This window comes from Ranitomeya variabilis, chromosome 5 (assembly GCF_051348905.1).
Source record: "Ranitomeya variabilis isolate aRanVar5 chromosome 5, aRanVar5.hap1, whole genome shotgun sequence".
NCBI classification, from domain to species: domain Eukaryota; kingdom Metazoa; phylum Chordata; class Amphibia; order Anura; family Dendrobatidae; genus Ranitomeya; species Ranitomeya variabilis.
In genome coordinates, this window is record NC_135236.1 from 108243609 (window position 1) to 108270447 (window position 26839).

At 43.2% G+C, this 26839-nt stretch overlaps 1 protein-coding gene across 1 annotated transcript in view; it reads left to right on the top strand.

Moving 5' to 3' along the window:
• Nucleotides 1-10433, top strand: part of LOC143775229 (tetraspanin-15-like) — a 183006-nt gene extending 172573 nt beyond the window's left edge. The window contains exons 6-8 of the mRNA XM_077263109.1: nt 342-395; nt 5522-5638; nt 7834-10433. Coding sequence (XP_077119224.1) covers nt 342-395; nt 5522-5638; nt 7834-8040 — 378 coding nt within the window. The 3' untranslated portion in view covers nt 8041-10433. The remainder of the gene's footprint in view (nt 1-341; nt 396-5521; nt 5639-7833) is intronic.
• The last annotated feature ends 16406 nt before the right edge of the window (nt 10434-26839 follow it).

Genomic DNA, 26839 nt, shown 5'->3' on the forward strand with positions numbered 1-26839 from the left:
GATGTTAAAATCATTTTTCAAGCTGGTGTTATAAAGTATTCTAATTCACTGAGATAATGACTTTCGGATTTTCATTGGCTGTAAGCCACAATCATCAACATTAACAGAAATAAACATTTGAAATAGATCACTCTGTAATGACTATGTAATATACGAGTTTCACTTTTTGTATTTAAGAACTGAAATAAATTAACTTTTTGATGATATTCTAATTTTGTGAGAGGCACCTGCATATCAGCAAGCTTGACCAACCTCCATCTGTATGTGGCCTTATATAGTTCAGCATTGCCTGTTGTGAATTGAATGGCCTCATTAACATTGATCTCTCATTGTGTTTTCAGGACACTAGCGGAGTGAAGAATACTCTGTGCGGTTACCGAACCCTCGATAAAGAGGTAAGAGATACTTGAAGAAGTTCAACATTGTCATTAGCAGTGCAGAATTTTTTGGGATGTAATTTGGGAACCTATATTAGCAAAAATATGTACCATATCAGGATGAACATGATTCTTGATGTCACCCCTCCCCCCGCTTATGAGTGGTTGTCTGGTTTTCGGGGCCCTGTGCACTTTCTGTTTGTTTGTTTTTTATCATGTTTGATTGAGATGTAATAATGAGTACAGGACAATATCCCTGTGACTATGCTTGTCCTGCTCGATCAGACGTTATCTCGCACAACTTGCCTGTTATAGTAAATACTTATAATCCCTGTGATGTTCGAATTCTAGAGCATCTCTTAGAAGTCTACAGTCCATCTGTATAACAAACTCACAACTGGGTGTTATAATTCCCCTTGTCAATAGGGTGTATCATAACACTTTCTAAAGGTTCGTGCACATGGCCAAATATTTGGTCCGTGTGTGATTAGACAAAACATCAGCTCGCACTGAGCTTATGAGAGGAGAAATCGCAGCATACCCAAATTTTATCTGATATTTGAATTGCACTTGACCATGCAAGTCAATGAGTCCATGGAAACTATCAGACTGCAATAGGATGACCTCTGAGTGCAGTACGATTTTCACACACTGACAGAATGAAAAAGATTGAGACTTTTTTTTAGATTTCCTTAATCGACCTGATTCTTTCAGATGAGAGAATAAACGGTAGTCTGCTCCTGGCCTAAAGGTACCGTTACACTGAGCAACTTTCCAATGAGAACGACAGCGATCTGTGACGTTGCAGCGTCCTGGATAGCGATCTCGTTGTGTTTGACACGCAGCAGCGATCAGGATCCCGCTGTTATATCGCTGGTCGGAGCTAGAAGTCCAGAACTTTATTTAGTCGCTGGATCACCGCTGTCATTGCTGGATTGGTGTGTGTGACACCGATCCAGCGATGTGTTCGCTTGTAACCAGGGTAAACATCGGGTTACTAAGCGCAGGGCCGCGCTTAGTAACCCAATGTTTACACTGGTTACCATTGTAAATGTAAAAAAAAAAAAACAGTACATACTTACATTCCGGTGTCTGTCATGTCCCTCGCCGTCAGCTTCCCGCACTGACTGTGATCGCCGGCCGTAAAGTAAAAGCAGAGCACATCGGTGACGTCACCGCTGTGCTCTGCTTTACGGCCGGCGCTCACAGTCAGTGCGGGAAGCTGACGGCGAGGGACATGACAGACACCGGAATGTAAGTATGTAGTGTTTTTTTTTTTTTACATTTACAATGGTAACCAGGGTAAACATCGGGTTACTAAGCACGGCCCTGCGCTTAGTAAGCCGATGTTTACCCTGGTTACCCGGGGAATTCGGCATCGTTGGTCGCTGGAGAGCTATCTGTGTGACAGCTCTCCAGCGACCACACAACGACTTACCAACAATCACGGCCAGGTCGTATCGCTGGTTGTGATCATTGGTAAATCGTTTAGTGTAACGGTACCTTAACACTGTCGCCAGTCTTTATACTCTGTATGCACACTCCATTTGTAGAAAGCAAATAAATTGGCAGGATCCTGGTCCAACAGCCATGTCAGTATTTTGTGGCCACCGGATGGGAACCCTGCGAATTGGCTCCTGTCAGCTGGAATCCTATCTTGTGATTAGTAGGTCTGGAGGGGGGCCACAGTTGTGATGTGATGGGGGCCACAGATGTGACATGACACATGCATGATGTCATATCAGCCCTACTAATCAGAAAGAGGGATGCCTGCAGGTAGAGGATGGTTCTCGGGACTCTCGTCCGGCAAACACAGAATACGGACAGGGTCCTGTGAATCGATCACTCATCTCTACCCAGTTTTCAGTGTATTTGTACTTCTTCTGAATGAATAGCTGAGGAATAGTTCAACGCAAAGTTCTCTTAAAAAAAGCCAAAAAGAATGCCGATCTGTAGAAGACAAGTTTTGGAGGTAAAGATTGTAAAGGGCAATAACCATCTCTGTATACTGAACCTCGTGGAATCAGACTGAATAAGCCACTTTCTAATGGGAGTTCTTATTCGGCCATTTTCCACAGACTTAGGAGCTGACCTTGTTAATGTTATATAAGTGAATGGTGATTGTGATGTTTCAGTGAACATCTCAGGACGAGGTGCGACATAACTATTTGAGCTTCTAACAATGAACATGTAGTCACTGATTAGATCATTTCCTAGGGTCACCTTGGTAAATTAGGCAAATGCTGCTTCTTTACATATCATATACAGTAACGACAGCAGGAGGAGGGGAGGGAGTCACACAGATAGGGCTCACATTGGGACTTCCTTCACACCACTGGATACGTAGCTGCCCTTTGTTGGGGAGCCGATTTCCGCTGCGGATTTCATCTGTTTCAGTGTAGTAGTGTGGACCCCGTTGCAAAACCCGAGTGTTGCAAATGCAGTTTTGTGGCAGTCACACATTACTTATCTCCCTATTACGTTACTTGTGAAGGGTATGACAGGGTCACTGGAGCTGTGTGTGTGAGGGGAGATGTGTATCACCAAGATTGCTTTGCTCCGTGATCTAAAACCCATAAGTTACTCTCCAGCATGCTGTGTGCTGAAGGGGTTAAACCAGTCATTACAAGGGTCTGAGTTTTTGGTGAGTAGGTGAGAGATGGGTGGGACCTCAAGGGTGGGGTTGGCAGAATTAAATGTCCAGCCACTGTTTTTTCCTCTGTTGTATGTTTGGAGGAAGGAAGTCTCCAGATACAAGCTCCTGAGGGAGTTGAAGAGTGTTGTGTCCCAGAGGACTGGAGCCATACTGGGAAGGACTTTTTGTATGGATTTTTTTATTTTCATTTCTGCCAGAAAGGCTATTTGTGTTATTACTTTTCTTTGTGGTTTATGAAGCAATAAACAACTCAGAGACTTTAATGCCAAGTGCTCCTGTGTCTACCTCTGGGAGCAGCTGAGTGAGCCGACATGCCACAAGGGATTCAGGGCACATCGGAGTTAAGTTGACATTCCTTTGATTGAAGGGTATTTGCCCACGTAGGGGAGATTTATGTATGGACATATACATGTACTGTCGACATGTATGTGATATCTGCAGGCACTACGCTTTAATGCAGGAAAATCAATAATTAATTTACAGGTAATGCATTTGTCAGTCCTGTAAATTGCAGCCTTTATTTCTATGTTTGACATCCGGTAATTCACCTAAATGGATATATATATATGTACTGTAAGTTCTGATCTGTGGGCTTAATGCATGGGGCACATCTCTGTATTTAATAATGTCAGGAGGAAAGTGCATTAGTTAATGCTATTCATTGATTATATTAAGGGAAGTCAACAAAGAGCAAAAGCTATTGATGTTACAAACGTGCGTGAGTCTAATGGCACACTTACCAGAGACAGGACAAATGACCGCTAAGTTTGGAAGTGGCCCAGCACTGATCCAATTCCCATGCTTCCTCTGGGGGCGTTTGCTGCACACTGCTTTATACAGCTGCTACTTAGTTAACTGAACCCATACACAGTTAGAGCTCCCCCTAGTGGTGGCTGCATGCAACCAAAATTACGACATTTATTAAGTTCGGAAAACAAAGCTCTCCTATTAGTAAAATATGACATTAAATTAGCACAGAATGGTGGCTATTAACTTTTTAAAGGGGTTGTCCACTACCCGCAGTGTCAGCATATTTACCATGTTCGCCATATGGTAAACCTGATCAGGCAGTGTGATTCTCCAGGTCACTATGAGTATGCAGATGACAAACGGGTCTTTGTTTTTTTTTTATTTAAGTGGCGAAAAAATATTCAGAAATTTGTATGAAAAACACCTTTTGCTTTTGTTGCCGTTTTGCAAGACCCGGAACTTTTTCTTTTTACTGGATCTGGGGTTGGGTGAGGACTTATTTTTTGCGCCCTGATCTGATGTTTTTAATTATATTATTTTGGGTAGATACAATGTTTTAATCACCACTTATAGCATTTTATTGCAATGTTGAATCTGCCAAAAAAAATAATAATTCTGGCGTTTTGATTTTTTTCTTACTATGCTGTTTACCTATCGGATTAATTTATTTTATATTTTGATTGATCGGACATTTCTGAACTCAGCGATACAAATATGTGTACTTTTTAATTATAATTGTTTTATTTTCAATAAGGCAAAAGGAGGGTGATTTGAACTTTTTGTTTATTTTTTCATATTTTTATAAACTTTTTTTTAACTTTTTACTTTGAGGGTATGCTTACACTTGCGTAGATTCTCTCATGTGAGAAAATAGGGCCAAGTATGTTAATATTGTGTCGTCGTCATCTGAATATGATCTGATTGTCTCACATGAGAGAGTCGCATCACAGGTGCGGAGAAGACAGAGAACTTAATTTCTCCATCTTCTCCATTGTCTCTGTGAACGTATATTAGAGTGCAGTCAGATGACAATCCGAGTGCAGTCCGATGTATCACTCACACCCATACACTTGTATGGGTGCGCGTGATCCGAATATCAGATGCATTCGCTGCGTGCTGAGATTGTTTCCTGACATTGCTTTCAGATAGCACTCGGCCTTGTAATACGGCAGTGTGAGTGAGCCCTATTAGTTCCCTTAGGGGACTTAAAGCTGTCTGATCGCTTGTACTATACATAGTAGTGCTTCAGCACAGCTATATATAGCAAAAATCACGATATGTCTATAGGAGGATCGTAATGACAGGCATTGGGGGTCATCAGCAGACCCCCTCTGTCATGACAACCCATTAGCGCCCCATGATCACGTGACGGGGCGCTGATGGGTGGGATGGAAAACTTGCTTCCATCCGGCACTCGTTAAATCCCACTGTCAGTGATTGACAGCCAGGCTTAACTGGACAACAGCAGCACTCTGAGCACCGCTCCTCCCACAGCTGTTAAAAGGCGTATGATTGCTGTTTAAATCAGCCATCATGTGTCTGGAAAGATGCAGGCTCAGCGTTGTGTCGCATCAAAGGTAGACACAACATATGACATAAATATATGTCATGTCGTGAAGGGGTTAAAAACGAAAAAGTGGAAAAAACTAAAATTGGCCATGGCGGGAAGGGCTTAAGCTTAAAGATAATCTGACAATTTACTACCCTTGAATAATGTTTTATTTTCTCCCTTGTTTAGAGACTTGACGTTGCGAGTATCATCCATGTCCGAGGATGCATCCATGCTGTTGGCTTGTGGTTGAATGATAATTTTGGAATCACTTTTGGTTTAGTGGTGGCGGTGCTGGCCCCTCAGGTAATGTAACATTATGTCACCTGTGTTTGGTCGTTTTCACATTTGTATATAACATGTAACCAGGAGTGCTTCTGGTCTTTATGGTGATTGTTTAGGTGAAAAGTGAAAAGATCTTCATTACTCCCAAACATAACATTGTCAAACGGATCTGCACTAAATGTCTTAAGTGTACGTATTAGTGAAGGTGCTGTTTCAGAAGAAGTTCTCACGCCATTATAAATGAATCGACCTCCTGAAATTTCAATTGACTTAGTCCTAACGTGACATTGGAGCACCAGTTCTTTCAAAGGAATCTGTCATCAGGTGTTGGCTTTACCTAACCCAAGGTATCATAAAGTAGTGACATCCACATCAGCATGGTGTCACTAATTTGTCAAAAAAGTTTCTTGAAGAATTCTTCCACTACTTTAATACTGATGACTTAGCTCCAGGATAGGTAATCATTATCGCCCAGCACCTCCACAGATGAGCTGTTCTCACCTCCACCGATGAGCTGTTCTCACCTCCACCGATGAGCTGTTCTCACCTCCACCGATGAGCTGTTCTCACCTCCACCGATGAGCTGTTCTCACCTCCACCGATGAGCTGTTCTCACCTGCACCCATGAGCTGTTCTCACCTCCACCAATGAGCTGTTCTCACCTCCACCAATGAGCTGTTCTCACCTCCACCAATGAGCTGTTCTCACCTGCACCTATGAGCTGTTCTCACCTCCACCGATGAGCTGTTCTCACCTTCACAGATGAGCTGTTCTCATCTTCACAGATGAGCTGTTCTCACCTCTACTGATGAGCTGTTCTCTCTTCCACCAGCCCCTGATGTAAGCAGCTGTTGAGATGGCTGCTTGCAGGGTGCTGCCGATCTGCTCCTAATATAAAAATAATGGAACAACCCTGTAACATCACCGCTTACGCAGAGCACTGTGAGCTTAGGAGTAATTGATATTCGTGAGCTGCAGGCATGCCCTGCCTTCAAACCCTATTAACAGATTTCTCCATATGTGGTGCATAGGAAAAAATCTATCAATCAACAATCGGTGGGTGGGATTATCTCACAACACATTAATGTTAAAATTACCATAAATGAAATTTAGAACTGTTGGTTAGTCCCTTCTCCTTGACTAAAGCCCTAGGTCCAGCTGCTAAACATCAGCTACCTTCATCATGCTTCACTGTGGGTATGGTATTCACTTAGTGATACGCGGTGTTGGCTTTGCCCCAAACAGTATTCCCTTTTGGAATTATGGCCAAAAAGTTCAACCTTGGTCTTATCAGACCATGACACGTTTTCTAACATGTTCTTGGCACTCTTGATGTAGGTTTTGGTAAAACATTGAGTTCACAGAAAAAGACAGGACAAAGGGTATTAATGAGGCTTACTAAAATAGACCCTTATAAAAAAATAACTTTTATTAAGTGGCAATTAAAAGAATATACCCAAGAAGTGAATAAGGTGCTGACATGCAAGATTGAAATGAAGGGCCAGAATAATAGACGGGGTAGTTTGGTACAATGAGGGCAGAACTGCACTCCCCTGTTTACAGAGGTAGATATAGCTGATATATGTTAGTACCCCTGCTAAAATGTCGACTAAGCCTCTTTAGGATATTAGCTATCATAAAGGACAAAAATAATAGTTGATAAGAGCCCTAGCCTCAGCTGAGGAAAATCTGTAAACCAAGGAATGTAAAAAAAAGATACAAGAGGACAAATAGGAAATGGTATAGTCCTCAAAAACTGAAGGACAAAGTGGATTCTAGTGAGACCTACAATCTAAGTAGGTAACAGTCCCCCACACAGGGGATAAATCCCTAAAGGGCCATACACACATACAAGTAGACGGTGTGGGAAATAAAGGTGCCCTAGCATCCACTTTGACCTTCAGTTTTGACCTCGTCATCAGGACCGCTCCCCCCACCATATGCGGCGCACCCGCCCTATAAGATGACAACCGGCGTATAAGATGACCCTCAACTTTTAAGAAGATTTTCTGGGGTTAAAAAGTCTTATATCCAAAACTCTATATTTTAACTGGAAGAGTTGTGGGTCGCCTTATACGCCCAGACGTCTAATATGCTGGAAAATACGGTATTTGTCTCGTTATCCCAGGTTACAGACCCATCTCTATGTACAAGATAACTCTTTTGCTGGTATCTCTATATATAACCATTCTGTTTTCACCCCTCTTTTGCCACAGGCTCTAGGCATTGTATTGTCCTACGTGTTCTGGAGAAAACTCAAACACATTTGTGCTTTTGATGAAATAGACTTTAGATGCCTGAAAATAAAAGACTTTAACTTCAAGGAGCTTGACCTGAGTGGCGCCGGCTGCTGTCTGTGCATACCGCGGGAGGGAGGCTACATCCCAGTCAATACGGACAGCGATGATGAAAGGACAAGCTAATCATTCAGCGAACCCTTCAGGATCGGATAGCTGAGACACATCCGGCAGTGACATTTAAAGGGATTGTCTGCGAATTTAAAGCAATTGCTTGTTTTATGCTCAGAAACAGCGCCGCTCTATAGGCTGTGTCTGGTATTGCACAGCCCCATTCACTTGATCTCAGACAACCCCTTTATCAACACTTGAGAACCAAACTCCTTAAAGTAATAATGTGCTCCGGGTAAGGGCATAGTGAAGATTATCACAATGCAATAACTTGATGCCCATATACCCGTGACGCCTGCGTACAATGTTTACATTTTTGTGTAATAATTTGCATATGTTTTTAGTTACAAGGGCTTGACCGTACATTGTGCTCCAGTGTAGACCTTTTTTTAATAAGTGTAACTTATACTTGTTTTGCATACAAAACTATTATTTTATGTGAAGCCCGCGTTCTGCTCAGGGTCAGCTGTTTTTGCAACTTGGCTGCCTAAAATTACAAAAACATGGCTGCTTTCTTCTGAAAACAGTGCCACGTCTGTCCCCAGGTTGTGTCTGGTATTGCAGTTCAGATCATTGAAGTGAATGGAGCGGAGCTGCAGTACTACGCACAACCTGAGTATAGGGGTGCTTCTGTTTTTGGAAGCAAAGTAGCCATGATTTTTTATTTCTGTAGAACCTCTATGTCTTGTAGGCACCAATACTGAACCTCCTTTGTTCAGATCTGCGTGACCCCGGGGCATGCTCTCAGATACAGAACATAAGTACTTTATGGCAGACAAGTCATCAAGGCATTTTCTGAGCCACTAGTATTAATGTGATAAGAAGCCAACGTTCACCTTCTCTACACTGATCGTTACATATGGACACTGGTGTACGGACAGTACATTGGAGTTTTTTTCCCACATATTCTGCTTTTTTTCTAATGTTTTCTTGAAAACGTGAAGGGGATGTGTCTAGAATCATGAGAAAGGTTTTTAATTTTTTTTGTTGATGTCACCTCTCCCGTCTTCGGGTTGTATCTATAATTGCAGCCTAATCCATTCACTCGTATTGGGAAGACTTCAAAAATGGCAAGTGACTAGTGCTGAGCAAGTATACTCGTTGCTCAGGTTTTCTAGTGCATGCTCTGGTGGTCTCTGAGTATTTGTGAGTGCTCGGAGATTTAGTTTTCCTTGCCGCAACGAGTATACTCGCTCATCACTACAAGTGACCCATCATGAAAACAAGCAGCACTATTTCGGGAAAATTAGTTTTTTCCTTTCCCGACAACTCACTGCTATAATGACCTCTTTGTTATACATTGTTCTCTACTAGTTATAGTGGCTTTCGTCAACTACCAGTCCCGGTAGCATGAAAGGGAAGAAAAAATGAAAGGGGTTGCCTCACGACAACAGGGTATACCATAAATATCTAATAGATGTAGGGCCCACCTATCCTAGAGCCGAATGGTACTCGCGTATCCTCGACCTCTCTCCATTAACTGCTATAGGGAGTTCCACAGCAAGGGCACATGCGCGGCCATACCTCCTCTCGCTGCAGGTCAGGCACCAGCTAGAGCAGGAGATCAGGGTATCCCTAAACTGGTGTCGGGTGGCTGTTTACATATATTAGACATGTATGATTTGTCCTGTAGATACACCATTAATATCTGTTAAGAGACAACCCCTTTAATGACTGCAGTGAGGACTATGAAGAACACTTAGGTGTACACAAGAATTAGCTGTGAAAAGTCAAGGTCAACTAGACATTGAAATGTTAAAGATGTTTCACACTTCATGTAAGGTGTAACCATGTGCCCTTCTTTCTTATATTTACTTCTTTATAACATACACTTGGTGCAATTGCTGAAAAAAGGGAGCGGGCAGAAGGGACAACCTTAAAGCCTCAGAGCCTAATTGCTGTGCTTTCACTGAACTCCCCCATCTTCTACGTTCCACTTACAATGGCTTTAGAAAGTATTCGCAGCTTAGCTTTTTATCTATTTTTTTTACATTACAACCTGTGATTAAATATTTTTGTGATCTGATTTGTGCGCGATGCATCAGCACCACATAGTCTAAGTTGGTGAAGTGAGAAAAGTGTAGTCAAAAATTAAATTTATAGGATCAGATAGCTAAAAATTGGCATGTGCTTATGTAGTCACCCATTTACATATGAAGCCCCTAAAAATTTCTGATGAAAGCAATTACCTTCATAAGTCACATGCTTAGTGAAAGGAAGTCCCCCTGTGTGCGATCTAAGTGTGACATGGTCTGTCAGTGTATGCACATCTTTACGGAAAGGCCACAGAGGCTGCAACACCATTAAGCAAGAGACACCACTAACCAAACACCACCATGAAGACCAAGGAGATCTCCAAACAAGTCAGGGACAAAGTTTTTGAGAAGTATAAGTCAGGGTTGGGTTATAAAAAAAAAAAAAAAAAAGACTGTCTGGAGTATCTCTCCATACAGCCACAATAAGCCGTACACTCCATAGAGGTGGCCTTTACAGAACAGTGGGTGGAAAAAAGCTAGACTTACACAAAAATTGTAAGGCTCATTTTGAGTTTTCCAAAAGACATGGGAGACTACCCAAATGTATGGAGGAAGGTGCTGTGGTCAAATGAGAGCAAAATTGAACTTTTTGGCCATGAAGGTGAACACTATGGCTGGCACTAAACCAACACAGCTCATCACACCAAAAGCACCACACCCACAATGAAACATGGTGGTGGCAGCATCATTCGGTGGGGATGTTTATCGGAGGCAGGGACAGGGAAAGTGGTCCAAGAGAGGGAGATGGACGGTGCGAAAAACAGGGATATTCTTGAGCAAAATCAGTTTCAGTCTGTCAGTGATTTGATACTGGGACAGAGGTTCACCTTCCAACAAAACAATGATCTAAAGCATATTGCTAAAGCAACACTTGAGTGGTTTAAGTGGAAGTGTGTAAATGTTTTGGACTGGCCTAGTTAAAGCCCAGACCTTGATCGATTTGAGCATTTGTGGTCAGACTTGAAGATTAATGTTTACAGAGAAAACAATCTAATTTGAAGGAACTGGAACAGTTTTGCATTGAGGAATGGGCAAAAACCCAGTGGCCAGATGTGGAAAGCTCATAGAGACTTATCCAAAGTGACTTGCAGCTGTAAATGCCACAAAAGGAGGCTCTACAAAGTACTGACTAGTTATGATGAATAGTTATGCACACTGAAGTTTTCAGTTAGGCTACGTTCACATTTGCGTTGTGCGCCGCAGCGTCGGCGCCGCAGCGCACAACGCAAACAAAAACGCAGCAAAACGCATGCACAACGCTGCGTTTTGCGCCGCATGCGTCGTTTTTTTTCATTGAATTTGGACGCAGCAAAAATGCAACTTGCTGCGTCCTCTGCGCCCCGACGCGGGCGCCGCAGCGACGCATGCGGCGCAAAACGCAAGTGCGCCGCATGTCCATGCGCCCCCATGTTAAATGTAGGGGCGCATGACGCATGCGGCGCCGCTGCGGCGCCCGACGCTGCGGCGCTGGCCGCAAATGTGAACGTAGCCTTATTTTGTTGTTTATTTCACAATGAAAAGAAATCTAAATGTTCACAGTTGTCGGCATGGTCTTTGCATGAACTGATGCAAACACAAAAAAAAAGTGAAATTCCAGATTGTGAGGTAGCACGAAAAATGCTGGTGGGGGAAAGGGGTGAATACTTTCGAAAACCCAGTATAATACTGATGTAGCAGAGAGGGGTTGGGCCTCTTCTTCTCCCCTTATAGCTACACACCTACATCAATCATCTTCCTACGGCTAGATATTAACACTAATACCATGGGAATTTATTTTTATACTTCAAAGATATTTTTAACCCTTTAAGGCAGATTATTTTACGTCTTTATTTATTTTGCCCTTCCATAGATCATTTGGCGGAAACTAAGTCATCCACACCCTGGCAAGTAAACAATTTGACTGACACATTAGAAACCATAATAACTCATAATGATGAGTGATACCTGTCTACAGCCCATAATCCTGGTCTGAGAACATCGGCTGCATTCACCCTAAACTGTAAAATTTACAGTTTACCGGTAATTAAATTTTTATATTTACAATCAAAATAATTTAAGTTTCTTCTGCTTCAAAAAAATGATGGACTCTTTACATTTTGTTTATGAACAGGGCACAAAAGGGCCTTATTTTTAAGGACTGTTATGAATTGTCTGGACGGTCGGCAACCCAGTCTCTCGTCTAGTAGAGCTTGGTGGCCTTATGGCTTTTTTATCATACTATCTAATATTTATTATATATATTTATATATATATATATTTATATATATATATATATATATATATATATATATATATATATATATATATATATATATACATATATATACATATATATACATACATACAGTGGGGCAAAAAAGTATTTAGTCAGTCAGCAATAGTGCAAGTTCCACCACTTAAAAAGATGAGAGGCGTCTGTAATTTACATCATAGGTAGACCTCAACTATGGGAGACAAACTGAGAAAAAAAAATCCAGAAAATCACATTGTCTGTTTTTTTATCATTTTATTTGCATATTCTGGTGGAAAATAAGTATTTGGTCAGAAACAAACAATCAGGATTTCTGGCTCTCACAGACCTGTAACTTCTTCTTTAAGAGTCTCCTCTTTCCTCCACTCATTACCTGTAGTAATGGCACCTGTTTAAACTTGTTATCAGTATAAAAAGACACCTGTGCACACCCTCAAACAGTCTGACTCCAAACTCCACTATGGTGAAGACCAAAGAGCTGTCAAAGGACACCAGAAACAAAATTGTAGCCCTGCACCAGGCTGGGAAGACTGAATCTGCAATAGCCAACCAGCTTGGAGTGAAGAAATCAACAGTGGGAGCAATAATTAGAAAATGGAAGACATTCAAGACCACTGATAATCTCCCTCGATCTGGGGCTCCACGCAAAATCCCACCCCGTGGGGTCAGAATGATCACAAGAACGGTGAGCAAAAATCCCAGAACCACGCGGGGGGACCTAGTGAATGAACTGCAGAGAGCTGGGACCAATGTAACAAGGCCTACCATAAGTAACACACTACGCCACCATGGACTCAGATCCTGCAGTGCCAGACGTGTCCTACTGCTTAAGCCAGTACATGTCCGGGCCCGTCTGAAGTTTGCTAGAGAGCATTTGGATGATCCAGAGGAGTTTTGGGAGAATGTCCTATGGTCTGATGAAACCAAACTGGAACTGTTTGGTAGAAACACAACTTGTCGTGTTTGGAGGAAAAAGAATACTGAGTTGCATCCATCAAACACCATACCTACTGTAAAGCATGGTGGTGGAAACATCATGCTTTGGGGCTGTTTCTCTGCAAAGGAGCCAGGACGACTGATCCGGGTACATGAAAGAATGAATGGGGCCATGTATCGTGAGATTTTGAGTGCAAACCTCCTTCCATCAGCAAGGGCATTGAAGATGAAACGTGGCTGGGTCTTTCAACATGACAATGATCCAAAGCACACCGCCAGGGCAACGAAGGAGTGGCTTCGTAAGAAGCATTTCAAGGTCCTGGAGTGGCCTAGCCAGTCTCCAGATCTCAACCCTATAGAAAACCTTTGGAGGGAGTTGAAAGTCCGTGTTGCCAAGCGAAAAGCCAAAAACATCACTGCTCTAGAGGAGATCTGCATGGAGGAATGGGCCAACATACCAACAACAGTGTGTGGCAACCTTGTGAAGACTTACAGAAAACGTTTGACCTCTGTCATTGCCAACAAAGGATAGATTACAAAGTATTGAGATGAAATTTTGTTTCTGACCAAATACTTATTTTCCACCAGAATATGCAAATAAAATGATAAAAAAAACAGACAATGTGATTTTCTGGATTTTTTTTTCTCAGTTTGTCTCCCATAGTTGAGGTCTACCTATGATGTAAATTACAGACGCCTCTCATCTTTTTAAGTGGTGGAACTTGCACTATTGCTGACTGACTAAATACTTTTTTGCCCCACTGTGTGTATATATATATATATATATATATATATATATATATATATATACACTAGATGGTGGCCCAATTCTAACGCATCAGGTATTCTAGAATATGCATGTCCACGTAGTATATTGCCCAGTTACATAGTATATTGCCCAGCCACATAGTATATTGCCCAGTGACGTAGTAGATTGCCAAGTCACGTAGTATACAGCACAGAGCCACGTAGTATATTGCACAGCGAAGTAGTATACAGCACAGCCACGTAGTATATTGGCCAGTCACGTAGTATATTGCCCAGCCACGTAGTATATTGCTCAGCCACGTAGTATATTGCCCAGCCACGTAGTATATTGCCCAGCGCCGTAGTATATTGCCCAGTCACGTAGTATATTGCCCAGTCACGTAGTATATTGCCCAGTGATGTAGTATACAGCACAGAGCCACGTAGTATATTGCACAGCGAAGTAGTATACAGCACAGAGCCACGTAGTATATTGCACAGCGAAGTAGTATACAGCACAGAGCCACGTAGTATATTGGCCAGTCACGTTTGTCACAGGTTAAAAAATAAACATATACTCACCTTTCTGAGGGCCCCTTGTAGTCCACGGCAGCTTCCGGTCCCAGGGTTGGTCTGAGCGCAGGACCTGTGATGACGTCGCGGTCACATGACCGTGTAGCGGTCACATGACCGTGACGTCACGTCAGGTCCTTTCCGTGCAGGTGCGCAGGACTTGTGATGACGTCGCGGTCACATGACCGTGACGTCATGGCAGGTCCTTCTGCCATACCATCTTTGCAACCGCAACCTGCAACGGAAGATGGCGGGCGGCGCGAGCGGCTCAGCGGACTACAGAGGGTGAGTATAGCAGGTTTTTTTTTTTATTTATTATTTTTAACATTACATTTTGTACTATTGATGCCGCATAGGCAGCGTCAATAGTACAAAGTTGGGGATACACAGGGTTAATAGCGGCGGTAACGGAGTGCGTTACCCGCGGCATAACGCGGTCCATTACCGCCGGCATTAACCCTGTGCGAGCGGTGACCGGAGGGGTGTATACGGGCGCCGGGCAGTGAGTCCAGGGAGTAAGGAGCGGCCATTTTTTTCCGGACTGTGCGCGTCGCTGATTGGTCGCGGCAGCCATGACAGGCAGCGGGCGACAGACGGACAGACAGAAGGACAGACAGAAAGACGGAAGTACCCTTAGACAATTATATAGTAGAGAGATATATATATATCTGATTTTCCACCTGAATGTTTTGTTGCTTTTTGCTAGCCTGGAAAGGAACACATAAGAGTGAATATTTCTCATTATGCTAAGAATTTTTTTCAGGGAAGATGAATATGGGAACTAATAAATGACCAACATCTTGGGGTAATTGGATTATGGACCATGATGAATGGTCTGTTGACCCGTTTTCCGCAGCCACACAGGCATATATGAGGCTGCTGTGTTTGGGTTACGATATTTTCAGGATGTGGGTACTGGTCATTAAAGGAACATATATTAAAAAATACTTGTAATGATAATAGTAATTTTCTCAAGCATATGTTGTGCACAGGAACCTCAACCATGTTCCTAAAAGAAATCCAGTTGATCCCAATTTGTCATTACTACATTTATTATGTCCTGGATAAATAAATTCCACGTTGGCTTTCTTAATGGCTTCTATCATATATAATCTTTGTCATGGCAAGAGAAAAAAAAGGATTTGTTTGGGATGATTTTTTTAATTTTATGAATTAGAATACTGTCCGTGTTTTGATCGGTGTGTGCTATGTTAGGTACTTTTTATTTATCAGGAATTGTATTTTTTACATGCTTTTTATATGGATAAATAAAACAAAAATAATGGCTGATCACATTTTGGATACAAGTGTTTCTTTATAGGTGTGAAGAGATTGAATTAAGAAATACAGTTTCTCAAAAAGAAAAATCGGCTGCAGCACAGAAGTCTCTTTGTTAGGCCGGGGTCACACTAGACCGTAATACGGACGAGTGCTATGCGATAAAAAATCGCATAGCACTCGGCCCAATGTTAATCTATGGTGCAGCTCCCATCATCCGATATTTTCTCCACTGTATTCAGGATCCGAGTGAAATCGCAGCATGCTGCGATTGTCAGCGTATCTCGGCCGAGACTCGCCAATGCAAGTCTATGGGTGCGAGAAAAAATCGGATTACACACGGACCATGCGTGTGCATTGCGAGAAATACGCAGCGGTGTTAGAGAAAGGCCGGTAATTCAATTGCCGGCTTTTCATTTCTCCTGCCTAAACCCGACATGATATGAGACATGGTTTACATACAGTAAACCATCTCATATCCCCCTTTTTTTTTGCATATTCCACACTACTAATGTTAGTAGTGTGTATGTGCAAAATTTCGGCGCTGTAGCTATTAAATTTAAGGGTTAAATCGCGGAAAAAATTGGCGTGGGCTCCCGCGCAATTTTCTCCGCCAGAGCGGTAAAGCCAGTGACTGACGGCAGATATTAATAGCCAGGAGAGGGTCCATGGTTATTGGCCCCCCGTGGCTACAAACATCTGCCCCCAGCCACCCCAGAAAAGGCACATCTGAAAGATGCGCCTATTCTGGTACTTGGCCACTCTCTTCCCACTCCCGTGTAGCGGTGGGATATGGGGTAATGAAGGGTTAATGTCACCTTGCTATTGTAAGGTGACATTAAGCCAGATTAATAATGGAGAGGCGTCAATTATGTCACCTATCCTGTGCTGGATGTCCTCATGAACTGCAGCCTGGGAACTTTTTCCCACGCTCCAGGTCATATGAGGACATCCACCAGGGGGCGCATCACCGCGACTGAAGGTAACTATAGGTCATTGACCTACATTTCCTTCATTCGCAGGGGCTTACAGACAGGAGCACAGCTGCATTAGCAGGGCTCCTGCCTGTAAAATATTTTAACCCCTTCAGATGGATTATCTCATGGGACGTGACAGTTCATCAGAGAGGGTATGTATATGTGGGTTTATTATTTTGCCAAGCGAGGGTCTTCCGGATGGATTGAGAGAGCAATAAAATATTAAAACAACCTGTGTGTTTATTTCATTAAAATACTTTTTAATCATGTGCGTGTGTGTTTTTTAACCCTTTCAGACAATTGGATTAATAATGGATAGGTGACATAATTGACGCCTCTCCATTATTAATCTGGCTTAATGTCACCTTACAATAGCAAGGTGGCATTAACCCTTCATTACCCCATATCCCACCACTACATGGGAGTGGGAAGAGAGTGGCCAAGTGCCAGAATAGGCGCATCTTCCAGATGTGCCTTTTCTGGGGTGGCTGGGGGCAGATGTTTTGGCGGAGAAAATTGCGCGGGAGCCCACGCCAATTTTTTCCGCGATTTAACCCTTAAATTTAATAGCTACAACGCCGAAATTTTGCACATACACACTAACAGTAGTGTGGAATATGCAATAAAAAGGGGGATATGACATGGTTTACTGTATGTAAACCATGTCTCATATCATGTCTGGTTTGGGAAGGAGAAATGAAAAGCCGGCAATTGAATTACCGGCTTTTCACAGATATCGCGCTGAATTAAATATAAATACAGAATATATATATATGTGTCTCAATGACATATATATATATATATATACTGTATATATGTTTTAACGAACATTTGAGCACATAAATCCATTAGATGTCAGTTTTTCAAGCCTGCGAGAAAATCTCGGCATACGGATGCCATACGGATGTCAAAAGGATCATTTGATGCGAGGAAATCGCATCCTCGCACTGCACACGGATCACTGTTTGGGAAACATTTGTGCGATTCTCGTCCGTGAAAAACGGACCGTTTTTTTATACGTTGTGTGTGTCCCCGGCTTTAGAGTCAATAACGTGCACCAAAAGAATAGCGAGAGAAGTGCAGGATAAGAATATATTTTTGTCCCTGATATATACCATGATATCAAGTTGGAAAAATATGGTTTTGATCCAAACGATGGAATGAACCATGTCTTTTCTGTAAAACAAGGGTAATTCGAACTGTACAGTTCCCCAATACAGAGAATAATAAAAAGTGATGTAACTGTTCAGGGATAATACACAGTGATGTCACAGTACAGGGATAATACACACAGTGATGTCACAGGACAGGGGTAAGACACCAATGATGTCACAGTACAGGGATAATACACGCAGTGATGTCACAGTACAGGGATAATACACGCAGTGATGTCACAGTACAGGGATAATACACAATGATGTCACAGTATAGGGATAATGCACACAGTGATGTCACAGGACAGGGATAATACACACAGTGATGTCACAGTACAGGGATAATGCACGCAGTGATGTCACAGGACAGGGGTAAGACACCAATGATGTCACAGTATAGGGATAATGCACAGTGATGTCACAGGACAGGGATAATACACGCAGTGATGTCACAGTACAGGGATAATACACGCAGTGATGTCACAGTACAGCGATAATAAACACAGGGATGTCATAGTACAAGGATAATAAGCACAGTGATGTCACAGTACAGGGATAATAAACACAGAGATGTCACAGTGCAGGGATAATGCACACAGTGATGTCACAGTACAGGGATAATAAACAGAGATGTCACAGTACAGGGATAATACACGCAGTGATGTCACAGGACAGGGATAATAAGCACAGTGATGTCACAGTACAGGGATAATGCACACAGTGATGTCACAGTACAGGGATAATATGCACAGTGATGTCACAGTACAGGGATAATGCACACAGTGATGTCACTGTACAGGGATAATACACACAGTGATGTCACAGTACAGGGATAATACACGCAGTGATGTCACAGGATAGGGATAATAAACAGTGATGTCACAGTACAAGGATAATAAGCACAGTGATGTCACAGTACAGGGATAATGCACACAGTGATGTCACAGGACAGGGAAAATAAACAGTGATGTCACAGTACAGGGATAATGCACACAGTGATGTCACTGTACAGGGATAATACACACAGTGATGTCACAGTACAGGGATAATACACGCAGTGATGTCACAGGATAGGGATAATAAACAGTGATGTCACAGTACAAGGATAATAAGCACAGTGATGTCACAGTACAGGGATAATGCACACAGTGATGTCACAGGACAGGGAAAATAAACAGTGATGTCACAGTACAGAGATAATAAACAGATGTTACAGTACAGGGATAATGCACACAGTGATGTCACAGTACAGGGATAATGTGCACAGTGATGTTACAGTACAGGGATGTCACAGCACAGAGATAATACACAGTGATGTCACATTTCAGTGATAATACACAGTGATGTCACAGTACAGGGATAATGCACACAGTGATGTCACTGTACAGGGATAATACACACAGTGATGTCACAGTACAGGGATAATACGCACAATGATGTCAGTACAGGGATAATACAGAGTGATGTCACAGTACAGGGATAATACACACAGAGATGTCACAGTACAGGGATAATACAGAGTGATGTCACAGTACAGGGATAATACACACAGTGATGTCACAGTACAGGGATAATACAGAGTGATGTCACAGTACAGGGATAATACACACAGTGATGTCACAGTACAGGGACAATACGCACAATGATGTCACAGTACAGGGATAATACAGAGTAATGTCACAGTACAGGGATAATACACACAGTGATGTCACAGTACAGGGATAATACGCACAATGATGTCACAGTACAGGGATAATACAGAGTGATGTCACAGTACAGGGATAATACAGTGATGTCACAGTACAGGGATAATACGCACAATGATGTCACAGTACAGGGATAATACAGAGTGATGTCACAGTACAGGGATAATACACACAGTGATGTCACAGTACAGGGATAATACGCACAAAGATGTCACAGTACAGGGATAATACAGAGTGATGTCACAGTACAGGGATAATACACACAGTGATGTCACAGTACAGGGATAATACGCACAATGATGTCACAGTACAGGGATAATACAGAGTGATGTCACAGTACAGGGATAATACACACAGTGATGTCACAGTACAGGGATAATACGCACAATGATGTCTGTTGTGAATTCTGTTCTCGAGCTCCCTCCTGTGGTTATGAATGGTACTTTGGCGAGTTCTGTTCATGGACTCCCTCTGGTGGCTGTGAGTGGAGCTGCTGGTTCTGAGATTCCTTCTCCAGCTGATCTCGTTCAGGTCTTGGCTGGCTGCTCTATTTAACTCCACTCAGATCGTTACTTGATGCCAGCTGTCAATGTCCTAGTACTGGTTCAGTTCACTTGGATCTTTCAGATGACCTGTCTACTTCAGCAAAAGCTAAGTCCCCGCTAGCTTATTTGTTACCACTGTGTTTTTGTCCAGCTTGCTATAATGAATTTATCTTGTTAGCTGGAAGCTCTGGGATGCAGAGTGGCACCACCGCGCCGTGAGTCGGTGTGGTGATTTCTTTTGCACACTCTGCGTGGTTTTTTGTTAGTTTTTTATGCTGACCGCAAAGATACCTTTTCTATCCTCAGTCTGTTTAGTCAAGTCTGGCCTCCTATGCCGAAACCTATTTCATTCTTGTGTTTGTGACTTCCATCTTAGCTCACAGTCAATATATGTGGTGGCTGCCTATTTCTTTGGGGAATATCTCTGAGGCAAGGTAGGCTGTATTTTCTATCTTTAGGGGCAGTTAGCTCTTAGGCTGTGAAGAGGCGTCCAGGCAGAGTCAGGAACGCTCCACGGCTATTTCTAGTTGTTTTGTGATAGGATTAGGGGTTGCGGTCAGCAGAGCTCCCACTTCCCAGAGCTCGTCCTGTATCGCTAGTTTGTGAGGCTTTTCAGGAGCTGAACTTCTGTGAAGAGCCTTCAGAAATTTCTGGGCTTTGCTAATTTTTACCGTCGCTTCAGCTCCTGAAAAGCCTCACAAACTAGCGATACAGGACGAGCTCTGGGAAGTGGGAGCTCTGCTGACCGCAACCCCTAATCCTATCACAAAACAACTAGAAATAGGCATGGATACACACAGTGATGTAACAGGACAGACAACACAGTTATGTCACAGTACAGGGATAATACACAAAGTGATGTCACAATACAAAGAAAATAAACTAATGTCACGGGCCAGAAATAATAAACAGTGATGTAACAGGACAGGGATAAAAAGTGATTTCACAGTGCAGGAATAATGGACACAGATTTGTGACAGAACAGAGTAAATAGAGATGTCACAGTGCAGGAATATTAACTACTAGATGGTGGCCTGATTGTAATGCATCGGGTATTCTAGAATATGCTATTGCCCAGCCACGTAGTATATTGCCCAACCACGTAGTATATTGCTCAGCGACGTAGTATATTGCACAGCCCACGTAGTATATTGCCCAGCCACATAGTATATTGCTTAGCGACGTAGTATATTGCCCAGCCACATAGTATATTGCCCAGTCACGTAGTATATTGCCCAGTCACGTAGTATATTGCTCAGCGACGTAGTATATTGCACAGCCCACGTAGTATATTGCCCAGTCACGTAGTATATTGCTTAGCGACGTAGTATATTGCCCAGCCACATAGTATATTGCCCAGTCACGTAGTATATTGCCCAGTCACGTAGTATATTGCTCAGCGACGTAGTATATTGCCCAGCCACATAGTATATTGCCCAGCCACATAGTATATTGCCCAGCCACGTAGTATATTGCCCAGTCACGTGGTATATTGCACAGCCCACGTAGTATATTGCCCAGCCACATAGTATATTGCCCAGCCACGTAGTATATTGCACAGCCCACGTAGTATATTGCCCAGACACATAGTATATTGCTCAGCGACGTAGTATATTGTGTCATGGTTCTCAATGGCAAGAGAACATAGTAAAGCATACAAAAAGGACTAGCTCTTGGAAGATGGGAACTCGAGCTGACTGTGAGCTAAACCTACCGCACAACTAACAGTGGCCGGGTAGCGTGCCTACGTTTTATCCCTAGACGCCCAGCGCCAGCCGGAGAACTGACTGACCCTAGCAGAGGAAAATACAGACCTGGCTTACCTCTAGAGAAATTTTCCCCAAAAGGCAGACAGTAGCCCCCACATATATTGTTGGTGATTTCAGAGGAAATTGACATACGAAGTATGAAGATAGGTTTAGCAAATTGAGGTCCGCTTACTAGATAGTAGGAAGACAGAAAAGGGAACTTCACAGTCAGCTGAAAACCCTTTCAAAACACCATCCTGAAATTACTTTAAGACTCTAATATCAACTCATGACACCAGAGTGGCAATTTCAGCTCACAAGAGCTTCCAGCCTCAGAAATAATCAATCACAGAGAACTGGAACAAAAATGCAAAACAAACTTAGGACTACAAGTCCAACTTAGCTGATAGTAGTCTAGGAGCAGGAACATGCAACAGAAAGGCTTCTGGTAACATTGTTGGCCGGCATAGAAATGACTGAGGAGCAAGGTTAAATAGAAAACTCCCACATCCTGATGGAAACAGGTGAACAGAGGAGATGAAGCACACAAGTGCAGTACCACCAGAAACCACCGGGGGAGCCCAGAAACCAAATTCACAACAGTACCCCCCCCTCAAGGAGGGGGCACCGAACCCTCACCAGAACCACCAGGGCGATCAGGATGAGCCCTATGAAAGGCACGGACCAAATCGGAGGCATGAACATCAGAGGCTGGAACCCAAGAGTTATCCTCCTGACCGTAGCCCTTCCACTTGACCAGATACTGAAGTCTCCGTCTGGAAACACGGGAGTCCAAGATCTTCTCGACAATGTACTCCAACTCACCCTCAACCAACACCGGAGCAGGAGGCTCAACGGAAGGCACAACCGGTACCTCATACCTGCGCAACAATGACCGATGGAAGACATTATGAATAGAAAAAGATGCAGGGAGGTCCAAACGAAAGGACACAGGGTTAAGAATCTCCAATATCTTGTACGGGCCGATGAACCGAGGCTTAAACTTAGGAGAAGAAACCTTCATAGGGACAAAACGAGAAGATAACCACACCAAGTCCCCAACACAAAGACGAGGACCAACACGACGACGGCGGTTGGCAAAATGCTGAGTCTTCTCCTGGGACAACTTCAAATTGTCCACCACATGCCCCCAAATCTGATGCAACCTCTCCACCACAGCATCCACTCCAGGACAATCCGAAGACTCCACCTGACCGGAAGAGAAACGAGGATGAAACCCCGAATTACAGAAGACAGGAGAAACCAAGGTGGCAGAACTAGCCCGATTATTGAGGGCAAACTCCGCCAAGGGCAAAAAGGCAACCCAATCATCCTGATCCGCAGACACAAAACACCTCAAATAAGTCTCCAAGGTCTGATTAGTTCGCTCGGTCTGGCCATTAGTCTGAGGGTGGAAAGCAGACGAAAAAGACAAATCAATGCCCATCCTAGCACAGAACGCTCGCCAAAATCTAGACACGAATTGGGTTCCCCTGTCAGAAACGATATTCTCCGGAATACCATGCAAGCGCACCACATTTTGAAAAAACAGAGGAACCAGCTCGGATGAAGAAGGCAATTTAAACAAGGGAACCAAATGGACCATCTTAGAGAAACGGTCACACACCACCCAGATGACAGACATCTTCTGAGAAACAGGGAGATCAGAAATAAAATCCATGGAGATGTGAGTCCAAGGCCTCTTCGGAATAGGCAAGGATAACAACAATCCACTAGCCCGAGAACAACAAGGCTTGGCCCGAGCACAAACATCACAAGACTGCACAAAACCTCGCACATCTCGCGACAGGGAAGGCCACCAGAAGGACCTAGCCACCAAATCCCTGGTACCAAAGATTCCAGGATGACCTGCTAACGCAGAAGAATGGACCTCCGAGATGACTCTACTGGTCCAATCATCAGGAACAAACAATCTACCAGGCGGGCAACGATCAGGTCTATCCGCCTGAAACTCCTGCAAGACCCGTCGCAAATCTGGGGAAACAGCAGATAATATCACTCCATCCTTAAGGATACCTGTAGGTTCAGAATTACCAGGGGAATCAGGCTCAAAACTCCTAGAAAGGGCATCCGCCTTCACATTTTTAGAACCCGGTAGGTAAGAAACCACAAAATTAAACCGAGAGAAAAATAACGACCAGCGCGCCTGTCTAGGATTCAGGCGCGTGGCGGACTCAAGATAAATCAAATTCTTGTGGTCGGTCAATACCACCACCTGATGTCTAGCCCCCTCAAGCCAATGACGCCACTCCTCAAAAGCCCACTTCATAGCCAAGAGCTCCCGATTACCAATATCATAATTTCGCTCAGCGGGCGAAAACTTACGAGAAAAGAACGCACAAGGTCTCATCACGGAGCAGTCGGAACTTTTCTGCGACAAAACCGCCCCAGCTCCGATTTCTGAAGCGTCGACCTCAACCTGAAAAGGAAGAGAAACATCAGGCTGACGCAATACAGGGGCGGAAGAAAAGCGGCGCTTAAGCTCCCGAAAGGCCTCCACAGCAGCAGGGGACCACTCAGCAACATCAGCACCCTTCTTAGTCAAATCAGTCAACGGTTTAGCGACATCAGAAAAACCAGTTATAAATCGACGATAAAAATTAGCAAAGCCCAAAAACTTCTGAAGGCTCTTAAGAGAAGAGGGTTGCGTCCAATCACAAATAGCCTGAACCTTGACAGGGTCCATCTCCATGGAAGAGGGGGAAAAAATGTACCCCAAAAACGAAATTTTTTGAACCCCAAAAACGCACTTAGAACCCTTTACACACAAGGAATTAGAGCGCAAAACCTGAAAAACCCTCCTGACCTGTTGGACATGAGAGTCCCAGTCATTCGAAAAAATCAAAATATCATCCAGATACACAATCAAAAATGTATCCAAATATTCACGGAAAATGTCATGCATAAAGGACTGAAAGACTGAAGGGGCATTTGAAAGACCAAAAGGCATTACTAAATACTCAAAATGGCCCTCAGGCGTATTAAATGCGGTTTTCCACTCATCCCCCTGCTTAATTCGCACTAAATTATACGCCCCACGAAGATCAATCTTAGAGAACCACTTGGCCCCCTTTATTCGAGCAAACAAATCAGTAAGCAGTGGCAAAGGATACTGATATTTAACCGTGATTTTATTCAAAAGCCGATAATCAATACACGGCCTCAAAGAGCCATCTTTTTTAGATACAAAGAAAAAACCGGCTCCTAAGGGAGATGATGAAGGACGAATATGTTCCTTTTCCAAGGACTCCTTAATATATTCCCGCATAGCAGCATGTTCAGGCACAGATAGATTAAATAAACGACCCTTTGGAAACTTACTGCCCGGAATCAGATCTATAGCACAATCGCACTCTCTGTGCGGAGCTAGTGAACCAATTTTAGGCTCCTCAAAAACGTCACAATAATCAGATAAAAATTCCGGAATCTCAGAGGGAATAGATGACGAAATGGAAACCAAAGGTACGTCCCCATGAGTCCCCAGCTTAACACAGACATTGCTTTCCAGTCGAGGACTGGGTTATGAGATTGCAGCCATGGCAATCCAAGCACCAACACATCATGTAGATTATACAACACAAGGAAGCGAATAATCTCCTGGTGATCCGGATTAATACGCATATTTACTTGTGTCCAGTATTGTGGTTTATTACTAGCCAATGGCGTGGAGTCAATACCCTTCAGAGGTATAGGAACTTCCAGAGGCTCTAAATCAAACCCACAGCGTTTGGCAAAGGACCAATCCATAAGACTCAAAGCGGCGCCCAGAGTCGACATAGGCGTCCGCGGTAATAGACGATAAAGAGCAAATCAGGGTCACAGATAGAATAAACTTAGACTGTAAAGTGCCAATTGAAACAGACTTATCAACCTTCTTAGTACGTTTAGAGCATGCTGATATAACATGAGTTGAATCACCACAATAGAAGCATAACCCATTTTTTCACCTAAAATTCTGTCGTTCGCTTCTGGACAGAATTCTATCACATTGCATAATCTCTGGCGCCTTCTCAGTAGACACTGCCAAATGGTGCACAGGTTTGCGCTCCCGCAAACGCCGATCAATCTGAATAGCCATTGTCATGGACTCATTCAGACCTGTAGGCACAGGGAACCCCACCATAACATCCTTTATGGCATCAGATAGACCCTCTCTGAAATTCGCCGCCAGGGCGCACTCATTCCACTGAGTAAGCACAGACCACTTACGAAATTTTTGGCAGTATATTTCAGCCTCATCCTGCCCTTGAGACAGGGCCATTAAGGCTTTTTCAGCCTGAATCTCCAAATGAGGTTCCTCATAAAGCAACCCCAAAGCCAGGAAAAACGCATCCACATTGAGCAACGCAGGATCCCCTGGTGCCAAAGCAAATGCCCAGTCCTGAGGGTCGCCCCGGAGCAAGGAAATTACAATCCTGACCTGCTGTGCAGGATCTCCAGCGGAGCGAGATCTCAGAGACAAAAATAATTTACAATTATGTTTGAAATTCTGGAAGCGAGATCTATCCCCGGAGAAAAATTCAGGTAAAGGAATTCTAGGTTCAGATATAGGAGCATGAATAACAAAATCCTGTAAATTTTGAACCTTCACAGCGAGATTATCCAAACCTGTAGCTAAACTCTGAGGATCCATATTAATCAGGTGAAATCAGAACCATTCAAGGATTAGAAGGAGAGAGAGACGAAGGCTGCAGTAAGCAGAGATGCAAGTGAATCAACTAATGAGCAAACTCAGGAAAAAAAAAAAAAAATTCTCTGCAGGGTTCTTTTCTCTCCTTTCTTCTGCCAATTATTTTAACCCTTGGTCCGGCCAAACTGTCATGGTTCTCAATGGCAAGAGAA